This window comes from Prionailurus bengalensis, unplaced genomic scaffold (assembly GCF_016509475.1).
Source record: "Prionailurus bengalensis isolate Pbe53 unplaced genomic scaffold, Fcat_Pben_1.1_paternal_pri Un_scaffold_111, whole genome shotgun sequence".
NCBI classification, from domain to species: domain Eukaryota; kingdom Metazoa; phylum Chordata; class Mammalia; order Carnivora; family Felidae; genus Prionailurus; species Prionailurus bengalensis.
Genome location: NW_025091207.1, coordinates 36,724 through 58,486, shown reverse-complemented (window position 1 = coordinate 58,486; position 21,763 = coordinate 36,724). Strand labels below are relative to the sequence as shown.

The following is a 21,763-nucleotide window of genomic DNA, read 5'->3' as shown; positions in this document are numbered from 1 at the left end:
CTTGAATGAGGAAGAGGAGGAAGAGGAGGCCACCACCACAGGAAGTTCTTGGGGTGGGTTGTCCCACACAGAAGCGGAGGGAAGGCAGAGGCCACAGATGGGAAAGAGCTGGGTATGGTGCTCTGGGGCCAGCTGATAAGGCCAACGAATCAGGAGTTTGGTGAGAGGTGCTGGGGGTGGGTGGTATGAGAAGAAGAAGACCATAAGAGGAGGCCAGCTCCCGGGGGGTGGGGGTGGGGCAAAGGGGGCTTTTGGCCAGGGAAGGGACTTTGGAGTTTCCTTAGTCTAAAGAGATGGGGAGCCACAGGGAGGACTTGTCACTGGGGAGGAGCATGGTCTGGTGCTGTTGCAGAGAGTTTGCCCTGGTTTCCCTGTGGGTGGGAGTGAAGTAGAAAGAGAGGCCAGAGTGGAGGCTGGGAGAGCAGGAGACCATGGAGACGTGGAGAGGGCCAGCAGTCATCGATTAAAGTGGATAAAATCCCACATTGGGTTTGATTGGGCGTAAGGAACAAAGGAGAGGGGAGAAAGAATCCTGGCATCTTTGCTGGAGCAACCAGGTGGAAGGTGGAGCCCTTGGGGGAATCCCGGGGAAGAAGCAAGTGTGTCGAGGAGGATGAAATGCTCCTGTTTGGACATCTTCATCCTGCAATTCCCATGGGGCATCCAAGCGTGCAGTTTGACGAGGACATGAGGAGCTCAGGGAAGGGGGTCCCACCCAGAGACAAAACATTTGGAGCCATCAGCGGGCAGATGGTCCCTCGGATGAGAGGACTTTGGGCGAGAATGGCGTTGGAGGCACCAAAGGTCCTGGGGCTGAGGCTGGGAGCCCACCTCCACCACACTGAACTCAAGCAAAGGAGAAGGAGGAGGGAGTTCCAACGATGGGCAGGCAGGGAGGGAGGAGATTAGCCCAAAGGTGGGGGCTTACAGAAGCTGAGAAAGGAAAAGGTTGTGAGAAGGAAGGAGGGTCAACTGTGCTGAGAGGTGGAGCAAAATGAGGGCTGAAAGGTGACAAAGAAAAAGTAGTCAAGGCATCACAGTCCAGCCCTAGCGGGGGGAGGGAGTAATGGGCACCCCAAGGTAGAGCCAGACAGTCCTGGACTTGGAGTCAGCAGGTATGGAAGGAAGGAGAGTAGGAAGAGACGAGGCTGAAAACAGAGGGAAGGAATTGACAGTCGGTCTGCAGGCCAGCTGGCTGGCTGGGGACACGGGACCCATGTATGTTCCCACGGGAGCACCCTCTCTGAGGAAGGACCCCAGATAAATCATGGCAGAAACCAAGAAAGAGGACAATGTGGGGTGCGAGCCATGGCAGGGCTAACACCAAGGTTTGGTGGACAGAAATTCTCACTGTGGGTGTTTAGAGCAGCAGTTCACCTGTATTAGGAGAGGCTGTCTTGGCCCTCAGCGGGGAGAAGGGGAGGGGGTCCACACACGAGGCCGACTGGGAAAGCTGGTTTGTGACAGAACACTCGTGCTTCTTCATTTACCCAGCATTTACCACCTGAGAGACAGGAAAGTCGGGAGAGTAAGACCATATGGGCCAGTCAAGCTCCCACTATGAGACCAACTCCAATGTGGCCTGTTTCTGGGCGATGGGTGAGTGTAGAAAAAAATGAGAGTGCCTTTGCCCTTGATGCTAGGAACTTTCTCCCAGTAACAGGCCAATGAGGCTTCTCAGCAGTGGGGAGGAAATGAGCAAAGGAGATTCACAGAAGAGGAACTGGGAATGGCCAACACACTTGTGCAAGGATGCCCAACCTCACTGCCGACCAGGGAAATGCAAGGCACACAGTAATGAGGTAGCACTTCTCCCCATGAGAGTGGGCAAGTGGTCAAGGCTGGACAAGACCAAAGGCTGCTCAGGCTGTGGGGGCACACAGGACCACACCTATGCTGCTGGTGGGAGTGAACACAGGTTCAGCCACTCATGGGAGATAACAGATTAGCAACACCTGGCCATGGCTTTGATTGGCACAGCCCAAGTCCCGGAAAAACCACTTCTTGGCGTACGTTCCAGAGCCTGTCAGGCCGACAGCGGCTAAGACAGGCATGCGTGGGGTGCTGGTGGCAGCAGTGTCTGTAACAGTCAAAGACTGGGAACAGTGTGAACGCCCATCCACAGGGCCATAGACAAATAAACCAGGGCTGTGATTCAACAAGGAGCATGAGTGAGCTGGACACTCAGGAAAACCTTGACCGGTATAGCTTGAGTGTGAAAGGCAAGTCACAGAAGAGGATGTCTGGCCAGATGCCAGGCAGGCAAGGAAAGAGAAGCCAACAACGCCGGGAGGTGTGACCCCAAGGGAACCTGTCTGCCATCTGACCGGTGGAGAGGCTGTCCACATGGCCCCAGACTCCCATGACAGGATGGGTGCAAGGTGGCGAGACCCAGAGGGGCTGGCACTCCATTTTGAGTTGTGGCAGCACTGCCTTGGTACAGTGACTAGCCTAGGTAGCAAAGGAAAGGGGAAGGATCTGTAGAAGAAGACTGACTCGTGGCCAGACAGAGGTCTCTGGGGAGGCACAACACCCATGCTGCCCTCAGGGGCCAAGAGAGCAGATGTCTCAGAGCTCATTAGGCTGGCGAGAGCACAGGGGGGCAGGGGACACATCCAGCGCTTCACGCCCAGCCCACTGGCTCTCCTGTACACACCCTCAGGTAGAGACCCCAGTTCTGTCCCTCCACTGAGGCCCAGAGAAGGGGCAAGGACTTGCCCAAGGACACATGGTAAGATACAGGCCCAAGGGGTTGAGCTCTAAGTAGCAGAAGCCCGTTCTTGGGATTGGGACATGAAGTGAGCAAAACAGGAAAGTCCTTGACACCCTCCTTGGGGCAGGGCCCTGGCACTGGGGCAGCGACGCATCTTGGCCCGTCGTGTGCCCACAGCGGCCACGGCCCCCGCGCGAGTATGGGGACTGCTGACCCCCGGTTGCGGTGGTGTGTGCGAGCGCTCATGTGCGCAGGTGGCATCTATTCCACGTAGTAGCACCCGGACGAAGTGCTTCTCGCCTAGCTGGGACAGGACCCGTTCTGGGTGGAGTGGAGGAGGGGCGGAAACAGGTGAAGGAGCCCCAGAACGCGCCCCCATCCCGCGCTCCACCCATGCCAGAATGCCGCGCTGGCGGGCGCATCTCGGGCCTGCCCAGCGGCTCTCTGGTGGGCACCCGGGGATATGGACCCCTCGCCAGGCTGACGCCCCGAGAGCATGTTCCGGGAGGGGCGGGAGGTGGGCAGGGTTGGGTCTAGGATGGGGGCACTGGCTCTCGGGTCCCCAGGATCCCCACCTGTGCCAGCGCCCCCTCGGGGGCGGGGGAAGGAGCAGGTGACGTCACGCGCGGTCCCGGGGTGCCCGCGGCGGTGGCCACAGCCTGGCCGCGTGACCCGCGCGCGCCAATGGCCCGGCGGTCTCCGGGGCGACGCGGAGGGTCCGCGCTCCGCCGCCACTGCGCCCCCGCCCCGAGTCCGCACTGCAGAGAGTGGTGGCGAGCAGGCGCCGGCGCGCTAGCCCACGTGCCGCGCTGAGAGAGGGACAGGGAGAGGAAGAAGGAGAGGGAGTGAGAGGCAGCCAGGAAAAGAGGGGCGCACGACCCCGCTGCCGCTCGGCGCAGCCCCTGCGCCCCACCTGCTGGGACCTCGACGAGGAAGGACCCCGACCCAGAGGAGGGTAGGTACCAGAACCGGGGAGGGTGCGCTCAGCCCTCCGGGAGACCCGCCCGCCCGCCGCCTGCCCTCCGCCCGCCCCAGTAGGACTGCGGCAGCCCGCGGGGGCGAGAGGGACGCGGTGGGGAGGGGGCCGTGGCCCCGGCGGGCAGGTGGAAGGCGGGGCAGGGGTCTAGCCTGGGCTGCAAAGGCACCGCCCCGGGGGAGGAGGGTCACCTGGGGGGTGGGCGCGGCGGGGCGGAGCGGGGGGGGGGGGGGGCGCTTAACTTCGCTCTCGCCTCGTTTGTATTCACAGGCTGTGGAGACCTGGGCGGTTCTCTCTGAGTCCTAGGCTCCCTCACTAATTCACCCCCCCCCCGCCCCCTCCACCCTGCCCAGTGTCACCCTGGTCCGCGCCGGGAACCGTTTCCTACGGCTGATATTAACCCCGCGCCGCCGGAAATTGCACGCGATGGCGGTGACGATGCTGCGGGACTGGTGCAGGTGGATGGGCATCAGCGCTCGAAGGGGTCTGCTCATTCTGGGCATCCCGGAGGACTGTGATGAAGCCGAACTCCAAGAGTCTCTGGAGGCCGCCCTGTGGCCCATGGGTCACTTCACCGTGCTGGGCAAAGTGTTTCGAGAGGAGGATAATGCCACTGCAGCCCTGGTCGAGCTTGACCGGGAAGTTAACTATGCTTTGGTCCCCAGGGAAATCCCGGGCACCGGGGGTCCCTGGAACGTAGTCTTTGTGCCCCGTTGCTCAGGCGAGGAGTTTCTCAGTCGCGTGTTCCACTTCCTGGAGCAACAGGGGCAGACGGTGGAGAGTGTGGCTGGGGCCCTGGGGCTGGGACTGCGCCGGGTGTGCTGGCTCAGATCGGTCAGTCAGGCAGTCCAGCCCTGGGTGGAGACCATGCGGTACCAGCGCCTGGGCGTGTTTTCTGGGAGGGATCAGCCCGCCCCGGGGGAGGAGTCCTTTGAGGCCTGGCTAGACCACACCACAGACATGCTACATGTATGGCAGGGGGTCTCAGAAAGGGAGAAGAGGAGGCGGCTGATGGAAGGCCTTCGAGGGACGGCCCTGCAGCTCGTGCACGGGCTCCTGGCAGAGAACCCTGCCAGGACGGCTCAGGACTGCCTGGCGGCCCTGATCCAGGTGTTTGGAGACAACGAGTCGCAGGCAACCATCCGCGTGAAGTGTTTGACAGCTCAGCAAGAGTCAGGCGAGCGGCTCTCTGCTTTCGTGTTGCGGCTGGAAGTTTTGCTGCAGAAAGCCATTGAGAAGGGGGCCCTGGCCAGAGCCTCAGCTGACCATGTACGCCTGAGGCAGGTGCTCGCCAGGGCCAACCTTATTGAGCCGCTGGATGAAGCGCTGAGGAAGTTGAGAATGGTTGGGAGGTCTCCAAGTTTCCTAGAGATGCTGGGGCTTGTTCGGGAGTCTGAGGCCTGGGAGGCCAGTCTAGCCAGGAACGAGAGAGCCCAGGCAGAGGAAGGGGCTGGTGCCCGGGCCAATGCCCAGGCTGATGCCAGAGTCAGTGCTAAGGCGGAGGATGACAAGGTGGAGGAGAAGGAGCAGGAAGAGCGGGAGTCTGAGGAGGAGGACAGTGACGATCATGACGCTGTCCTTGCGGGCCTAGGTCAGGCAAGACCCTCAGAGGCCCCTGGGGGCCCTACCCCTGCCCAGATGGGCAGCGCTTCCAGGGAAGGCCCGGGAGGTCCTGGCTGTGAGCCAGAGGGCCTCGCCCAGGCAGGAGACCAGGAGACTGGGGAGCCCCTGGAGGAGGGGCTCAAGCCCATCCCAGAGGAGTTGGGAAATGAGGACGGGGCTGTGGAGATGAGCCCCGCCAAGTCCTCCTCGGGCAAATAGGCTCAGAAGGCCCAGAGGCCCCCTCTCCTCTCAGCAGAGCTCTGGAGGCAGGGGAAGGCCACTCCAGGGCAGCAGCCTCACCCCACATGTGGAGCAGGGCCAAGGGAAGGACCCACCCAGCCCAAGCCAAACCCCCGGGCACTCCACCACCCCCACGGGGACCTGATCACCACCATCAGCCCTTCCAACGGACCAGGATGACCATACTTGATGCAGAATGGGGCAGGGAGAGGTGCCCCCTCCCATGGCAGCTCCACCCCAGCCCCAGCCCCAGCCCCAGCCCCAGCCCCAGCCCCAGCCCCAGCGCGAAACCCTGCCAGTCCAGGCAGCCAGCCTGGGAAGCACCCCTGAGTGGCTGGCCCTAGCCTAGGTGAGGGGCACCTGAAAATGTGTGCCACCCACACTGGCTTGGGAGATGGTAGGGGCCGTCTCAAGGGTGCCGGCCCCTTGGGCCGCCCAAGAGGGGGACCCTCATTCACTGACCCCTGGAGCACGTCGCTCCATGCTCTGGGAAGCCCACTTGTGTCTCTGTAGGCCCCTTAGTGACCCCCGTGTCAAGTGGCACCCCCACTCCCCCGCTCCCACTACACGCACACTAGTTACCATTCCCACGCAGAGCCCTGAGGTGTGCAGGAGCCCGCGGCGGGTGTCCTGGCCTAACGCAGCAGCCACCTCTCAGCCCGGGTGTGTGCCACGAGCTTCAGTGCGAGCCCAGGCTCTGCTTGCTGTCGTCTGGTGTCGTGAGCTCAGCCTCTGCTTCCTCGGTGTAGATTTAGGCCAGCTGCTGCTTGTTCTTGTGGAGATGTATGTGTGTTCTTATGTGAGCAGCCGCCCCCACCCCACCCCAGAGACCTCTCGAGCCCAATCCCAGGAGATGGCGGGAAGGACAGAAGAGAACATGGCTGGTGCTCACCCCGTGACCTCAGGAAGGAGGAACTGGACCAAGGACAGAGGTGGCCTGTGGGAGTCTCCACGGAAACCGTGCTCTGATGTGCCACTCTCTTGTTACTTGTGACTCAGTTTCTTCGGCTTGTCCCAGTGCCCCGTGCTGCGTTTTCCAGCATCCTGTGACTGTCCTGTGCAGGCCATAGGGCAGGACCAGGCCCCACCATGTCGGCCAGAGTGGAGAGTGCCCTGGAGTGAGGGGCCATGGCCAGCATCCGCATCCATCATCCTGGCCAAGGGCCGATCGTGGGGCCCTCAGGAAGGGAGACTATGGCAGGAGGGCCACGGTGTTGGGGGAAACAGAGGCACCTCATTTGGGACCCCAAGAGGAGGGGGTCCGTGACCTATGGGCTGTAGTGGCCGTCAGATGTTCCTCTCTGTGTTGTCATTCCCTCTCTTCAATGGTTTCAGTAAATGTTTCTCTTCAATAAATTTCATTGAATGTTTCAGCCGAGTCTTGCCTCTGCTGTGGGCAATTGAGGGAAGGGTCTACTGGGGTTGGGAGAGGGAGCCAGAGAAAAGATTCTTGTTCAGCACCCATGGGAGGCTTCTCCAGTGACAGGGTAGGGTAGGCATTTTGACAGGAAAAATAGAATGTGTTGAGGGCCATTGTTCTATTTTATAGGTGAATTATAAAGTTTTGGGGTTCCACTGGTCCTCATCTTGGGTTGGTCCTGTCACCTTTGATTTTTGAAATGTGTGAGGTTTTTCATAGTTTTCTCCTTTACTAGGGGGAAGTGTACACTGGCATCCAGCTGCTGGGATTGAATATTGTTTCAGGTGCGTGATGCATGGAGTGGGGCCATGCAACAAAGAACTGTCTTGTCCCAAAGGGTTATAACATCCTTGGTGAGAAAGCCAAATTAGACTGATGGGGTTTTAATTTTTTTTTATTTTCAGTTTTTGTTTCAATTCTAGTTAATTAACATACAGTGTTATGTTTGTTTCAGGTGTACAGTATAGTGATTCAACACTTCCATACATCACCCGATGCTCATCAGAAGGGCCCTCCTTAGTCCCCATCATCTATTTGACTCATCACCAACCCACCTCCCCTCTGGTAACCATCAGTTTGTTCTCTATAAATAAGAGTTTGTTTCTTGGTTTCTCATGGAATACTACTCGGCAATCAAAAAGAACGCAATCTTGCCATTTGCAGCAATGTGGATGGAACTAGAATGGATTATGCTAATCAAAATAAATCAGGCAGAGAAAGACAAAAGTCATAGGATTTATCTCATATGTGGAGTTTAAGAAACACAACAGATGAACATAGGGGAAGGGAAGGAAAATAAGATAAGAACAGGGTGGCAACAATGGTATGGTACTGGGGTGTGTTCAGGGTTGCATCCAAGATAGGCTGTGTGACTGGAACTTAGCACAAGCTGTGGCTGGCTGAAGCACCTAGAAACCTCAGGGAGTCCCAGGAATAATTAGGTTCAACTTTGAAGGGAGGGGAATGGACATCCGGTAGTACCTGAGGCTCCAGAATCTGTGGAAGGGCTGCATGGCTCAGGGCATCCACAGGCTCAGAGAGAGAGAGCGAGGGTTATGGCTGAGTTATGATCGTTTGGCGTTCGGTGTCACATACTAGTATTGCCAGACATAGCTCATTTATCAAGTTAAAATTTATTAGAAATTTTATTAGAAATTTATTAGAAATGTTTGCTTGTCTGGTGGAACGCCTGAAGAACGAATTACTTGCAATCCAGGTTTTGATACACACACACACACACACACACACACACACACATCACATCTTCTTAGACTGATAGGGTTTTTAAACAAACAAAAAAACCCATATTGGTTTTAATTTCAGGTATTCTAAGTGTGACAATCTCATTATGGAACAATAATTTAAAAAGTTACTAAGCGACAGAAAATCTCTAGGCTCTAGAGCTGTGTGGTATCTTATATACAGCAGGAATGTCTGAAACATGGAAATACTGTGGTGGCCTTCCAAGAATTTCCTCCTGCTGCACAAGGCACGAAGGATGTGGAACCCAGCCTGTCCTACCCTTCATCCCTAGGGCATCCATGCCCTAGACCATGACTAGCCCTAGACAGCTCTAGACCACGATACATCAAACTATCTAAGTAGTTTGCAGAGAGGGTGATATTTGTGCCCATCCTCCCCCAAAACCTGTAAGCCAATGGTGTGCTCTCTCTCTCTCTCTCTCTCGCTGTGGAATTGTGGGTGATTGTCCCCCATGCTCAGATGCTTGGTCTCAGGCCACAGGGTTTGGCAGAAATCAGTGATTTTTCAGAACGTTGGAAGGTGCCCACACCTGGTACTAGTGTTTTGTTTTTTTTTTTTTTTAATCACTTCAAAGCAACTATGGACAGTCCTTTGCTTTTGCACACAAGAGTAAGCTTAGGAATGCTTTGCTTCCTTCTAGGTCAGGCTGCCTGCAGATATAGACACTTTCCTTTGCTGCCTTATTGCCAGTTACATTAAATACAGCATATGACCAGAGTTTATTAATGCTGTACTGTAGTCAACATCCGTGCAAGCATATACAGTGGCCCCCAAGCAGGAAAAGGTTCCACTGAGTAAATAGGTAGCAGTGATTCCATTACTGATAGTGAAAGTTGTCCTACACAATAACCCTCCTCTCTCTTGTCTCCCTCACACCAGCTACGAAGCTTCTCATATACACACATGCACACACACACGCACACACACACACACACACACATGCACATCCATACATCCATACACCCTGGAATAATATTCAACCATAAAAAGGATGAAATCTTGCCATTTGCAACAACATGGTTCTAGCTAGAGAGTATTATTTTAAGTGATATAAGTCTGTCAGAAAAGACAAATACCATATAATTTCATACATATATAGAATTTAAGAAACAAAATGAACAAAGGGGAAAAATAAGAGATAGAGAAATCGAGAAGCAGACTCTTTTTTAAATTTTATTTATTTAAATTCATGTTAGTTAATATACCGTGTAGTTTTGGTTTCAGGAGTAGAACCCAGTGATTCATCACTTCCATATAACACCAAGTACTCATCCCAGCAAGTGCCCTCCTTAATGACCATCACCCATTTAGCCCAAACCCCATCCACCTACCCTTCATCAGCCTTGGGTTTGTTCTCTGTACTTAATAGTCTCTTATGGTTACTGATCACAAATGCATGGGATGGCCCCTCACCACAGACTCCAGCATGCAGCTCCTCGTATGGGCACCCAACATCATGACCAGGCCATTCCGTGACTGTTTGGTTCTGGGATTACACACATGAACTTTCTGAGCCTGTGGATGCCCTGAGCCATACAGCCCTTCCACAGATTCTGGAGCCTCAGGTACTACCGGATGTCCATTCCCCTCCCTTCAAAGTTGAACCTAATTATTCCTGGGACTCCCTGAGGTTTCTAGGTGCTTCAGCCAGCCACAGCTTGTGCTAAGTTCCAGTCACACAGCCTATCTTGGATGCAACCCTGAACACACCCCAGTACCATACCATTGTTGCCACCCTGTTCTTATCTTATTTTCCTTCCCTTCCCCTATGTTCATCTGTTGTGTTTCTTAAACTCCACATATGAGATAAATCCTATGACTTTTGTCTTTCTCTGCCTGATTTATTTTGATTAGCATAATCCATTCTAGTTCCATCCACATTGCTGCAAATGGCAAGATTGCGTTCTTTTTGATTGCCGAGTAGTATTCCATGAGAAACCAAGAAACAAACTCTTATTTATAGAGAACAAACTGATGGTTACCAGAGGGGAGGTGGGTTGGTGATGAGTCAAATAGATGATGGGGACTAAGGAGGGCCCTTCTGATGAGCATCGGGTGATGTATGGAAGTGTTGAATCACTATACTGTACACCTGAAACAAACATAACACTGTATGTTAATTAACTAGAATTGAAACAAAAACTGAAAATAAAAAAAAATTAAAACCCCATCAGTCTAATTTGGCTTTCTCACCAAGGATGTTATAACCCTTTGGGACAAGACAGTTCTTTGTTGCATGGCCCCACTCCATGCATCACGCACCTGAAACAATATTCAATCCCAGCAGCTGGATGCCAGTGTACACTTCCCCCTAGTAAAGGAGAAAACTATGAAAAACCTCACACATTTCAAAAATCAAAGGTGACAGGACCAACCCAAGATGAGGACCAGTGGAACCCCAAAACTTTATAATTCACCTATAAAATAGAACAATGGCCCTCAACACATTCTATTTTTCCTGTCAAAATGCCTACCCTACCCTGTCACTGGAGAAGCCTCCCATGGGTGCTGAACAAGAATCTTTTCTCTGGCTCCCTCTCCCAACCCCAGTAGACCCTTCCCTCAATTGCCCACAGCAGAGGCAAGACTCGGCTGAAACATTCAATGAAATTTATTGAAGAGAAACATTTACTGAAACCATTGAAGAGAGGGAATGACAACACAGAGAGGAACATCTGACGGCCACTACAGCCCATAGGTCACGGACCCCCTCCTCTTGGGGTCCCAAATGAGGTGCCTCTGTTTCCCCCAACACCGTGGCCCTCCTGCCATAGTCTCCCTTCCTGAGGGCCCCACGATCGGCCCTTGGCCAGGATGATGGATGCGGATGCTGGCCATGGCCCCTCACTCCAGGGCACTCTCCACTCTGGCCGACATGGTGGGGCCTGGTCCTGCCCTATGGCCTGCACAGGACAGTCACAGGATGCTGGAAAACGCAGCACGGGGCACTGGGACAAGCCGAAGAAACTGAGTCACAAGTAACAAGAGAGTGGCACATCAGAGCACGGTTTCCGTGGAGACTCCCACAGGCCACCTCTGTCCTTGGTCCAGTTCCTCCTTCCTGAGGTCACGGGGTGAGCACCAGCCATGTTCTCTTCTGTCCTTCCCGCCATCTCCTGGGATTGGGCTCGAGAGGTCTCTGGGGTGGGGTGGGGGCGGCTGCTCACATAAGAACACACATACATCTCCACAAGAACAAGCAGCAGCTGGCCTAAATCTACACCGAGGAAGCAGAGGCTGAGCTCACGACACCAGACGACAGCAAGCAGAGCCTGGGCTCGCACTGAAGCTCGTGGCACACACCCGGGCTGAGAGGTGGCTGCTGCGTTAGGCCAGGACACCCGCCGCGGGCTCCTGCACACCTCAGGGCTCTGCGTGGGAATGGTAACTAGTGTGCGTGTAGTGGGAGCGGGGGAGTGGGGGTGCCACTTGACACGGGGGTCACTAAGGGGCCTACAGAGACACAAGTGGGCTTCCCAGAGCATGGAGCGACGTGCTCCAGGGGTCAGTGAATGAGGGTCCCCCTCTTGGGCGGCCCAAGGGGCCGGCACCCTTGAGACGGCCCCTACCATCTCCCAAGCCAGTGTGGGTGGCACACATTTTCAGGTGCCCCTCACCTAGGCTAGGGCCAGCCACTCAGGGGTGCTTCCCAGGCTGGCTGCCTGGACTGGCAGGGTTTCGCGCTGGGGCTGGGGCTGGGGCTGGGGCTGGGGCTGGGGCTGGGGCTGGGGTGGAGCTGCCATGGGAGGGGGCACCTCTCCCTGCCCCATTCTGCATCAAGTATGGTCATCCTGGTCCGTTGGAAGGGCTGATGGTGGTGATCAGGTCCCCGTGGGGGTGGTGGAGTGCCCGGGGGTTTGGCTTGGGCTGGGTGGGTCCTTCCCTTGGCCCTGCTCCACATGTGGGGTGAGGCTGCTGCCCTGGAGTGGCCTTCCCCTGCCTCCAGAGCTCTGCTGAGAGGAGAGGGGGCCTCTGGGCCTTCTGAGCCTATTTGCCCGAGGAGGACTTGGCGGGGCTCATCTCCACAGCCCCGTCCTCATTTCCCAACTCCTCTGGGATGGGCTTGAGCCCCTCCTCCAGGGGCTCCCCAGTCTCCTGGTCTCCTGCCTGGGCGAGGCCCTCTGGCTCACAGCCAGGACCTCCCGGGCCTTCCCTGGAAGCGCTGCCCATCTGGGCAGGGGTAGGGCCCCCAGGGGCCTCTGAGGGTCTTGCCTGACCTAGGCCCGCAAGGACAGCGTCATGATCGTCACTGTCCTCCTCCTCAGACTCCCGCTCTTCCTGCTCCTTCTCCTCCACCTTGTCATCCTCCGCCTTAGCACTGACTCTGGCATCAGCCTGGGCATTGGCCCGGGCACCAGCCCCTTCCTCTGCCTGGGCTCTCTCGTTCCTGGCTAGACTGGCCTCCCAGGCCTCAGACTCCCGAACAAGCCCCAGCATCTCTAGGAAACTTGGAGACCTCCCAACCATTCTCAACTTCCTCAGCGCTTCATCCAGCGGCTCAATAAGGTTGGCCCTGGCGAGCACCTGCCTCAGGCGTACATGGTCAGCTGAGGCTCTGGCCAGGGCCCCCTTCTCAATGGCTTTCTGCAGCAAAACTTCCAGCCGCAACACGAAAGCAGAGAGCCGCTCGCCTGACTCTTGCTGAGCTGTCAAACACTTCACGCGGATGGTTGCCTGCGACTCGTTGTCTCCAAACACCTGGATCAGGGCCGCCAGGCAGTCCTGAGCCGTCCTGGCAGGGTTCTCTGCCAGGAGCCCGTGCACGAGCTGCAGGGCCGTCCCTCGAAGGCCTTCCATCAGCCGCCTCCTCTTCTCCCTTTCTGAGACCCCCTGCCATACATGTAGCATGTCTGTGGTGTGGTCTAGCCAGGCCTCAAAGGACTCCTCCCCCGGGGCGGGCTGATCCCTCCCAGAAAACACGCCCAGGCGCTGGTACCGCATGGTCTCCACCCAGGGCTGGACTGCCTGACTGACCGATCTGAGCCAGCACACCCGGCGCAGTCCCAGCCCCAGGGCCCCAGCCACACTCTCCACCGTCTGCCCCTGTTGCTCCAGGAAGTGGAACACGCGACTGAGAAACTCCTCGCCTGAGCAACGGGGCACAAAGACTACGTTCCAGGGACCCCCGGTGCCCGGGATTTCCCTGGGGACCAAAGCATAGTTAACTTCCCGGTCAAGCTCGACCAGGGCTGCAGTGGCATTATCCTCCTCTCGAAACACTTTGCCCAGCACGGTGAAGTGACCCATGGGCCACAGGGCGGCCTCCAGAGACTCTTGGAGTTCGGCTTCATCACAGTCCTCCGGGATGCCCAGAATGAGCAGACCCCTTCGAGCGCTGATGCCCATCCACCTGCACCAGTCCCGCAGCATCGTCACCGCCATCGCGTGCAATTTCCGGCGGCGCGGGGTTAATATCAGCCGTAGGAAACGGTTCCCGGCGCGGACCAGGGTGACACTGGGCAGGGTGGAGGGGGCGGGGGGGGGGTGAATTAGTGAGGGAGCCTAGGACTCAGAGAGAACCGCCCAGGTCTCCACAGCCTGTGAATACAAACGAGGCGAGAGCGAAGTTAAGCGCCCCCCCCCCCCCGCTCCGCCCCGCCGCGCCCACCCCCCAGGTGACCCTCCTCCCCCGGGGCGGTGCCTTTGCAGCCCAGGCTAGACCCCTGCCCCGCCTTCCACCTGCCCGCCGGGGCCACGGCCCCCTCCCCACCGCGTCCCTCTCGCCCCCGCGGGCTGCCGCAGTCCTACTGGGGCGGGCGGAGGGCAGGCGGCGGGCGGGCGGGTCTCCCGGAGGGCTGAGCGCACCCTCCCCGGTTCTGGTACCTACCCTCCTCTGGGTCGGGGTCCTTCCTCGTCGAGGTCCCAGCAGGTGGGGCGCAGGGGCTGCGCCGAGCGGCAGCGGGGTCGTGCGCCCCTCTTTTCCTGGCTGCCTCTCACTCCCTCTCCTTCTTCCTCTCCCTGTCCCTCTCTCAGCGCGGCACGTGGGCTAGCGCGCCGGCGCCTGCTCGCCACCACTCTCTGCAGTGCGGACTCGGGGCGGGGGCGCAGTGGCGGCGGAGCGCGGACCCTCCGCGTCGCCCCGGAGACCGCCGGGCCATTGGCGCGCGCGGGTCACGCGGCCAGGCTGTGGCCACCGCCGCGGGCACCCCGGGACCGCGCGTGACGTCACCTGCTCCTTCCCCCGCCCCCGAGGGGGCGCTGGCACAGGTGGGGATCCTGGGGACCCGAGAGCCAGTGCCCCCATCCTAGACCCAACCCTGCCCACCTCCCGCCCCTCCCGGAACATGCTCTCGGGGCGTCAGCCTGGCGAGGGGTCCATATCCCCGGGTGCCCACCAGAGAGCCGCTGGGCAGGCCCGAGATGCGCCCGCCAGCGCGGCATTCTGGCATGGGTGGAGCGCGGGATGGGGGCGCGTTCTGGGGCTCCTTCACCTGTTTCCGCCCCTCCTCCACTCCACCCAGAACGGGTCCTGTCCCAGCTAGGCGAGAAGCACTTCGTCCGGGTGCTACTACGTGGAATAGATGCCACCTGCGCACATGAGCGCTCGCACACACCACCGCAACCGGGGGTCAGCAGTCCCCATACTCGCGCGGGGGCCGTGGCCGCTGTGGGCACACGACGGGCCAAGATGCGTCGCTGCCCCAGTGCCAGGGCCCTGCCCCAAGGAGGGTGTCAAGGACTTTCCTGTTTTGCTCACTTCATGTCCCAATCCCAAGAACGGGCTTCTGCTACTTAGAGCTCAACCCCTTGGGCCTGTATCTTACCATGTGTCCTTGGGCAAGTCCTTGCCCCTTCTCTGGGCCTCAGTGGAGGGACAGAACTGGGGTCTCTACCTGAGGGTGTGTACAGGAGAGCCAGTGGGCTGGGCGTGAAGCGCTGGATGTGTCCCCTGCCCCCCTGTGCTCTCGCCAGCCTAATGAGCTCTGAGACATCTGCTCTCTTGGCCCCTGAGGGCAGCATGGGTGTTGTGCCTCCCCAGAGACCTCTGTCTGGCCACGAGTCAGTCTTCTTCTACAGATCCTTCCCCTTTCCTTTGCTACCTAGGCTAGTCACTGTACCAAGGCAGTGCTGCCACAACTCAAAATGGAGTGCCAGCCCCTCTGGGTCTCGCCACCTTGCACCCATCCTGTCATGGGAGTCTGGGGCCATGTGGACAGCCTCTCCACCGGTCAGATGGCAGACAGGTTCCCTTGGGGTCACACCTCCCGGCGTTGTTGGCTTCTCTTTCCTTGCCTGCCTGGCATCTGGCCAGACATCCTCTTCTGTGACTTGCCTTTCACACTCAAGCTATACCGGTCAAGGTTTTCCTGAGTGTCCAGCTCACTCATGCTCCTTGTTGAATCACAGCCCTGGTTTATTTGTCTATGGCCCTGTGGATGGGCGTTCACACTGTTCCCAGTCTTTGACTGTTACAGACACTGCTGCCACCAGCACCCCACGCATGCCTGTCTTAGCCGCTGTCGGCCTGACAGGCTCTGGAACGTACGCCAAGAAGTGGTTTTTCCGGGACTTGGGCTGTGCCAATCAAAGCCATGGCCAGGTGTTGCTAATCTGTTATCTCCCATGAGTGGCTGAACCTGTGTTCACTCCCACCAGCAGCATAGGTGTGGTCCTGTGTGCCCCCACAGCCTGAGCAGCCTTTGGTCTTGTCCAGCCTTGACCACTTGCCCACTCTCATGGGGAGAAGTGCTACCTCATTACTGTGTGCCTTGCATTTCCCTGGTCGGCAGTGAGGTTGGGCATCCTTGCACAAGTGTGTTGGCCATTCCCAGTTCCTCTTCTGTGAATCTCCTTTGCTCATTTCCTCCCCACTGCTGAGAAGCCTCATTGGCCTGTTACTGGGAGAAAGTTCCTAGCATCAAGGGCAAAGGCACTCTCATTTTTTTCTACACTCACCCATCGCCCAGAAACAGGCCACATTGGAGTTGGTCTCATAGTGGGAGCTTGACTGGCCCATATGGTCTTACTCTCCCGACTTTCCTGTCTCTCAGGTGGTAAATGCTGGGTAAATGAAGAAGCACGAGTGTTCTGTCACAAACCAGCTTTCCCAGTCGGCCTCGTGTGTGGACCCCCTCCCCTTCTCCCCGCTGAGGGCCAAGACAGCCTCTCCTAATACAGGTGAACTGCTGCTCTAAACACCCACAGTGAGAATTTCTGTCCACCAAACCTTGGTGTTAGCCCTGCCATGGCTCGCACCCCACATTGTCCTCTTTCTTGGTTTCTGCCATGATTTATCTGGGGTCCTTCCTCAGAGAGGGTGCTCCCGTGGGAACATACATGGGTCCCGTGTCCCCAGCCAGCCAGCTGGCCTGCAGACCGACTGTCAATTCCTTCCCTCTGTTTTCAGCCTCGTCTCTTCCTACTCTCCTTCCTTCCATACCTGCTGACTCCAAGTCCAGGACTGTCTGGCTCTACCTTGGGGTGCCCATTACTCCCTCCCCCCGCTAGGGCTGGACTGTGATGCCTTGACTACTTTTTCTTTGTCACCTTTCAGCCCTCATTTTGCTCCACCTCTCAGCACAGTTGACCCTCCTTCCTTCTCACAACCTTTTCCTTTCTCAGCTTCTGTAAGCCCCCACCTTTGGGCTAATCTCCTCCCTCCCTGCCTGCCCATCGTTGGAACTCCCTCCTCCTTCTCCTTTGCTTGAGTTCAGTGTGGTGGAGGTGGGCTCCCAGCCTCAGCCCCAGGACCTTTGGTGCCTCCAACGCCATTCTCGCCCAAAGTCCTCTCATCCGAGGGACCATCTGCCCGCTGATGGCTCCAAATGTTTTGTCTCTGGGTGGGACCCCCTTCCCTGAGCTCCTCATGTCCTCGTCAAACTGCACGCTTGGATGCCCCATGGGAATTGCAGGATGAAGATGTCCAAACAGGAGCATTTCATCCTCCTCGACACACTTGCTTCTTCCCCGGGATTCCCCCAAGGGCTCCACCTTCCACCTGGTTGCTCCAGCAAAGATGCCAGGATTCTTTCTCCCCTCTCCTTTGTTCCTTACGCCCAATCAAACCCAATGTGGGATTTTATCCACTTTAATCGATGACTGCTGGCCCTCTCCACGTCTCCATGGTCTCCTGCTCTCCCAGCCTCCACTCTGGCCTCTCTTTCTACTTCACTCCCACCCACAGGGAAACCAGGGCAAACTCTCTGCAACAGCACCAGACCATGCTCCTCCCCAGTGACAAGTCCTCCCTGTGGCTCCCCATCTCTTTAGACTAAGGAAACTCCAAAGTCCCTTCCCTGGCCAAAAGCCCCCTTTGCCCCACCCCCACCCCCCGGGAGCTGGCCTCCTCTTATGGTCTTCTTCTTCTCATACCACCCACCCCCAGCACCTCTCACCAAACTCCTGATTCGTTGGCCTTATCAGCTGGCCCCAGAGCACCATACCCAGCTCTTTCCCATCTGTGGCCTCTGCCTTCCCTCCGCTTCTGTGTGGGACAACCCACCCCAAGAACTTCCTGTGGTGGTGGCCTCCTCTTCCTCCTCTTCCTCATTCAAGTCTCAGCAGAAATGCCTTCTCCTCCCAGAGGCCTCCTCTGCCCAGCCACCCACAACAAAAGTGGAACCTGGAATACTCTCCATTCATATTTAGCAGCATTGATTTATATGTCATCATATGATAGATAGAAAGCAGAGATTTGGGTCTCTGCTTTGGGGCATCAGGGTCTCCCTCCCCAGATGGCAAGCTCCCCAGGAGAAGGGGCCTTGCCCATGTTTCTCATCCCAGGGTCTCATCCCAGAGCCTGGCTCAGAGGAGGCCCTCAGTGCCTTGTTTTGAGCAAGCACCTGAATATGTCAGCCTGCTGCCATCTGCCACGGGCCTGGGACCTTTACCCTGAGGGCTGTGGAGGGCCCCGATGGGTTTGAAGTGAGAGGGTGGCAAGGATCAGACCTGCTGTGTGGTTAACTGGGCAGCAGGGAGGTAAGCCTGGAGCAGACAGGGTTTTCTGCAGTCGGCCAGACCAGACGGTGATGGGTGCGGTCTCTTCAGGCAGAGGGTTTAAAGAGAAAGGGGGAAGATACAGTCTCTAGGGAGGGAGAAGGCACAGGGAGGGCTCAAGCAGGGTCCCAGATTTTTCACTTGTGTGTGGGCCCAGAGGATGGGAGGGTCCTTCTCTGACATGGAGAATCACACCAACAGTTATCTTTCTTTTCCTCTCACCTTTTGTGAGAGAGGGTGTTGGGAAGTGGGGTGACGGGGGTGGGGATGAGTTCCTGTGGCCATGCTTGCATTTGAGAGGCCTGTGTGACACCCAGGTAGATATACACTCTTCCCTCTTCCTCCTACCCCCACTGCCACCCAGGCCCTGTGGGCAGCTGGGCTCCCTGGTAGAGGTAAAGGAATTGTAATTGTGCCACCTGCTTGGCCCAGCTCCCAGGGTCTTCCATCTTTTGGCTTGGTCCCCCTGATTTCCAGTACTGGGCCCTGCACAGAGCCAGCACCCAGTAGATGTTAACCACGTGGAGAAATAAGCACAGAAACACTTCACTTTGGGTGGCGCAGAGATGCTTCCATCAAGACTCACAGAGGGCCCGGGCCACTAGGTGACTGGACGCTCCCATAACATACTTCCTCTAGTAGTAGCTGTTGGGAATAAAGTCCAAGGGATGGCCAGCCTAGCTGAGCACATAGAACATGGGCATGGCAGCAGAGGGAGGTCTCGGTGCTTCCCTTCACTTGGCTGCTTCACTTGACCTCAGGTGTGTCCCTTAACTTCCACAGGTTGAGTGAGAGTGTTGTCTGCTCACAACCCAGGAAGAGCTTCTCTGCTTTGCACCACAAACGCCAAGGGCCCAAGCCCTGCACAGCCAAACGGGCCCCTCCTGTCTCCTCCAGGGAGAGCCTGAAGTTCCCTCCTACCTTCTTACCAGGCAGTGCCCATCCACACTTCCTAAACTGTGGCTTCAGACCAGGTCCCAGCCAGCCGAAGACTTCTCTGGCTGCTCAACAGCCCTCTTCCTCCACCACCCCCTCTCCTCACACACCCGGCTCTTGCTCCTAGCCTCTGGGGGCTCCCTGCCCTGTCCCAAGCCCTCCACAGGCTCTTAGGCAGCCAGGCGGGCCCTCTCCTCCCTTTTTGAACCCGCCATCTCCTTGTTGGCTGCTCCTACATGGGGGACAGTACTTTCTCAGCTTCTTCCTGGCTGCCAGCCCCCCTCTGTGTCCACCTGCCCACTGAAACCTCGAAAGTGCAGGTGGCTCCTTTTGGGTTCACACGGCGCTTTGGAGCATCACCTCAACGTGGCACTCATGCTTCCCCGACTCAGGGTACTGCTGGGCTGGATAAGTGTCAGCATGTCCTCCTTCGGTCCTTCACAGACCCGGTTGCCTACGGCACACTCTGTAACTCATGGAAGTCCCTCTGGGGGATGCAAATGTGGGACTCGGGGTGTGGTCAGCCTCGAGTGGTTGCCAGCCTCTCTCTGCCTTGGGTCGGGGTTAGGATGGTTCTCATGTTGAGAATTGGTGATAGGAGTGTGAATTGTCAGAACAGCTTTAAATATCTGCATGCAGTCATTTTCAACAAATCATCCAGCTACCTTGAGACCCAGCCCTGGCTCTCCTACTTATTTACCTAGGAGAATGGAACATAGAGAAGGAGACTCACTCAACAATGTTCCCATCAGCTTTCATCATAAAAGCCCCACACTGGAGCCAACCCAAATGCCCATCAGCAGGAGAAGGGATAAGGGGCTTGCTGTGAATCCCTACCCTGTGGCGATCCCACACAGCAGTAAACACCAGTGGGCCCCTGACCCTCACAACCCCATAGGTGTGTCTCACAGACAATACGCCAAGTGAGAGAGGTTAGACGCCAGAGTGTGACACCGTATGATTCCACTGATACAGAATGCAAGAGGAGGCAAAAAGGATCTGTGGCACAGGACATTCTGAGGGCGGTTGCCTCCAGGGAGGCAGGAGCAACTGGCAAGGCAGTCAGAGGTACCTCCTGGGAAGACAGAAATGGTCTGTAGCTTGACAAAGGGCTGGGTCAGTCACTGAGTGGATGCAATTTTCAAAATGCATCAAACTGTGTACACTTTGAGTAGAGGCAGCAGTAATAAAATGAACCATGTTCTTTAAGGCTCTGTTACAGAGCACCTGGTGCTATGGACTGAATTTTGTCTCCCCAGTGTTTGCATGAATGTATGTACGTATGTTTGTATGCCAGGGCCCTAAATCCCAATGACTGTATTGGGAGATAAAGCCTATAAGGAGGCAATTAAGGTTAAATGAGATCATAAGGCCCTGATCCGATAAGGAGTAGTGTCCTTCTGAGAAGAGATGCCAGGTAGTGCTCTGTCTGTCTCTGTCTCTCTCTGTCTGTCTCTCTCTCTCTCTCTCTCACACTGTCTCTCTTTCTCCCCTCTCCCCCATCTCCAAATACACAAAGAAGAGGTCCTGTGAGCACACAAAGAGATGGAAGCCACCTACAGGTTGGGAAGAGAGCTCTCAGCAGAAACCAACCACATTGGCACCCTGATCTCAGACTTCCAGCCTCCAGAACTATGAGAAAATCAAGGTCTGTTGTTTAAGCTGCCCAGTCTGTGGTATTTCCTTACAGTGGCCTGAGATAACTAAGATACCTGGGTTCCCTTGTGTTTGCCTGGGAAAGTCACACTTCCCTGGAGAACCCCTATTTCCTCATCTGTCAATCGGAGTCATCTGCCTGTCTCACTGGGAGGCTGTGAGAATCCCCTGAGAGAGTGTATGTGGTAGTGTTTTGGAAGATTCCAAGTTCTGGCATTCTCCTGAGGTGACATTGTGTTCCCTGCCATGGTGAGTACAATGCCTCTGTAATGTGCAGGCTCCTCTCCCAGCCCTGCCTCCTCAGAGCCTAGCCATTGCCATTGCCACCTCCTAGGAACGAAGCCCTTGAAAGGAGCACAAGTCTCTCTCTCCTGACCTGCCACCTCTGTGCCTGGAATAAGGGTGCGTCCTGCCCTATAATGCCTTGACCCTGGTGACTGAGTCCACGTTCTCCCTCAGGGGCCAGACCAGCCCAATCCAGCCCAACAGGACCTCAGTGAGCCCTGAAGCCTTTGCTTACTTGTCTATGGCCCTCCTTCCTGGGCTGCCTCTCTCGTAACTAACCTCCAGCCTTCTCCAAATGCAAGTGTTCCTTTAGCCTCCAGGGGCCAGGTGTACAGGGGATCCCTTCCCTTGGGAAGGAAAGATATGTTTTATCTTTTCCTTCCCTCCTTCTCCCCCACGGGGAAGGAAATTCCATCCTGGTGAACTTGGGGGAACTCCGAGGGCCTTCCCCAGACAAAGTGAGGAACTTCTTTAATTTATCCAACAAGGAGTTGAGCTGTACCTTCTACATTCCACTCATTATAGTATGTGCTGAGCCTCCACCTGCACATCAGAGCAGAAGTAGACCCTGCCCTAACTCAGTGCATAATCTAAGGGGTGACCACAGACCATAAGGAAATTATCCCCCATGCAAACGTTGAGGAATAAACTCTGTCATATCCATCAAGGGGACTCACCCCACCCCTACCCCCAGTGTCCTGGCATCCATTCAGGTGGCAGAAAAAGCTCTTTGTGC

The 21,763-nt window shown here is 56.6% G+C and overlaps 2 protein-coding genes across 4 annotated transcripts; one reads left to right on the top strand and one right to left on the bottom strand.

Annotated features, from left to right (window-relative positions):
- The first annotated feature begins 3,364 nt into the window (after positions 1-3,364).
- On the top strand, positions 3,365-6,901 carry LOC122478617 (paraneoplastic antigen-like protein 6B). 2 transcript variants are annotated; one of them, XM_043572169.1, is made up of 2 exons: positions 3,365-3,668; positions 4,043-6,901. In XM_043572169.1, the coding sequence occupies exon 2, from the start codon at positions 4,116-4,118 to the stop codon at positions 5,508-5,510; it is 1,395 nt and encodes a 464-aa protein (XP_043428104.1). In that variant the 5' UTR covers positions 3,365-3,668; positions 4,043-4,115; the 3' UTR covers positions 5,511-6,901. The 2 variants fall into 2 exon arrangements, with proteins under 2 accessions (XP_043428104.1, XP_043428103.1); XM_043572168.1 differs by having other exon boundaries at positions 3,960-6,901.
- Positions 6,902-10,810: 3,909 nt separating this feature from the next.
- Positions 10,811-14,344, bottom strand: LOC122478616 (paraneoplastic antigen-like protein 6B). 2 transcript variants are annotated; one of them, XM_043572166.1, is made up of 2 exons: positions 14,042-14,344; positions 10,811-13,752 (listed from the first exon to the last, which is right to left on the bottom strand). In XM_043572166.1, the coding sequence occupies exon 2, from the start codon at positions 13,594-13,596 to the stop codon at positions 12,202-12,204; it is 1,395 nt and encodes a 464-aa protein (XP_043428101.1). In that variant the 5' UTR covers positions 13,597-13,752; positions 14,042-14,344; the 3' UTR covers positions 10,811-12,201. The 2 variants fall into 2 exon arrangements, with proteins under 2 accessions (XP_043428101.1, XP_043428102.1); XM_043572167.1 differs by having other exon boundaries at positions 10,811-13,669.
- Positions 14,345-21,763: the final 7,419 nt, after the last annotated feature.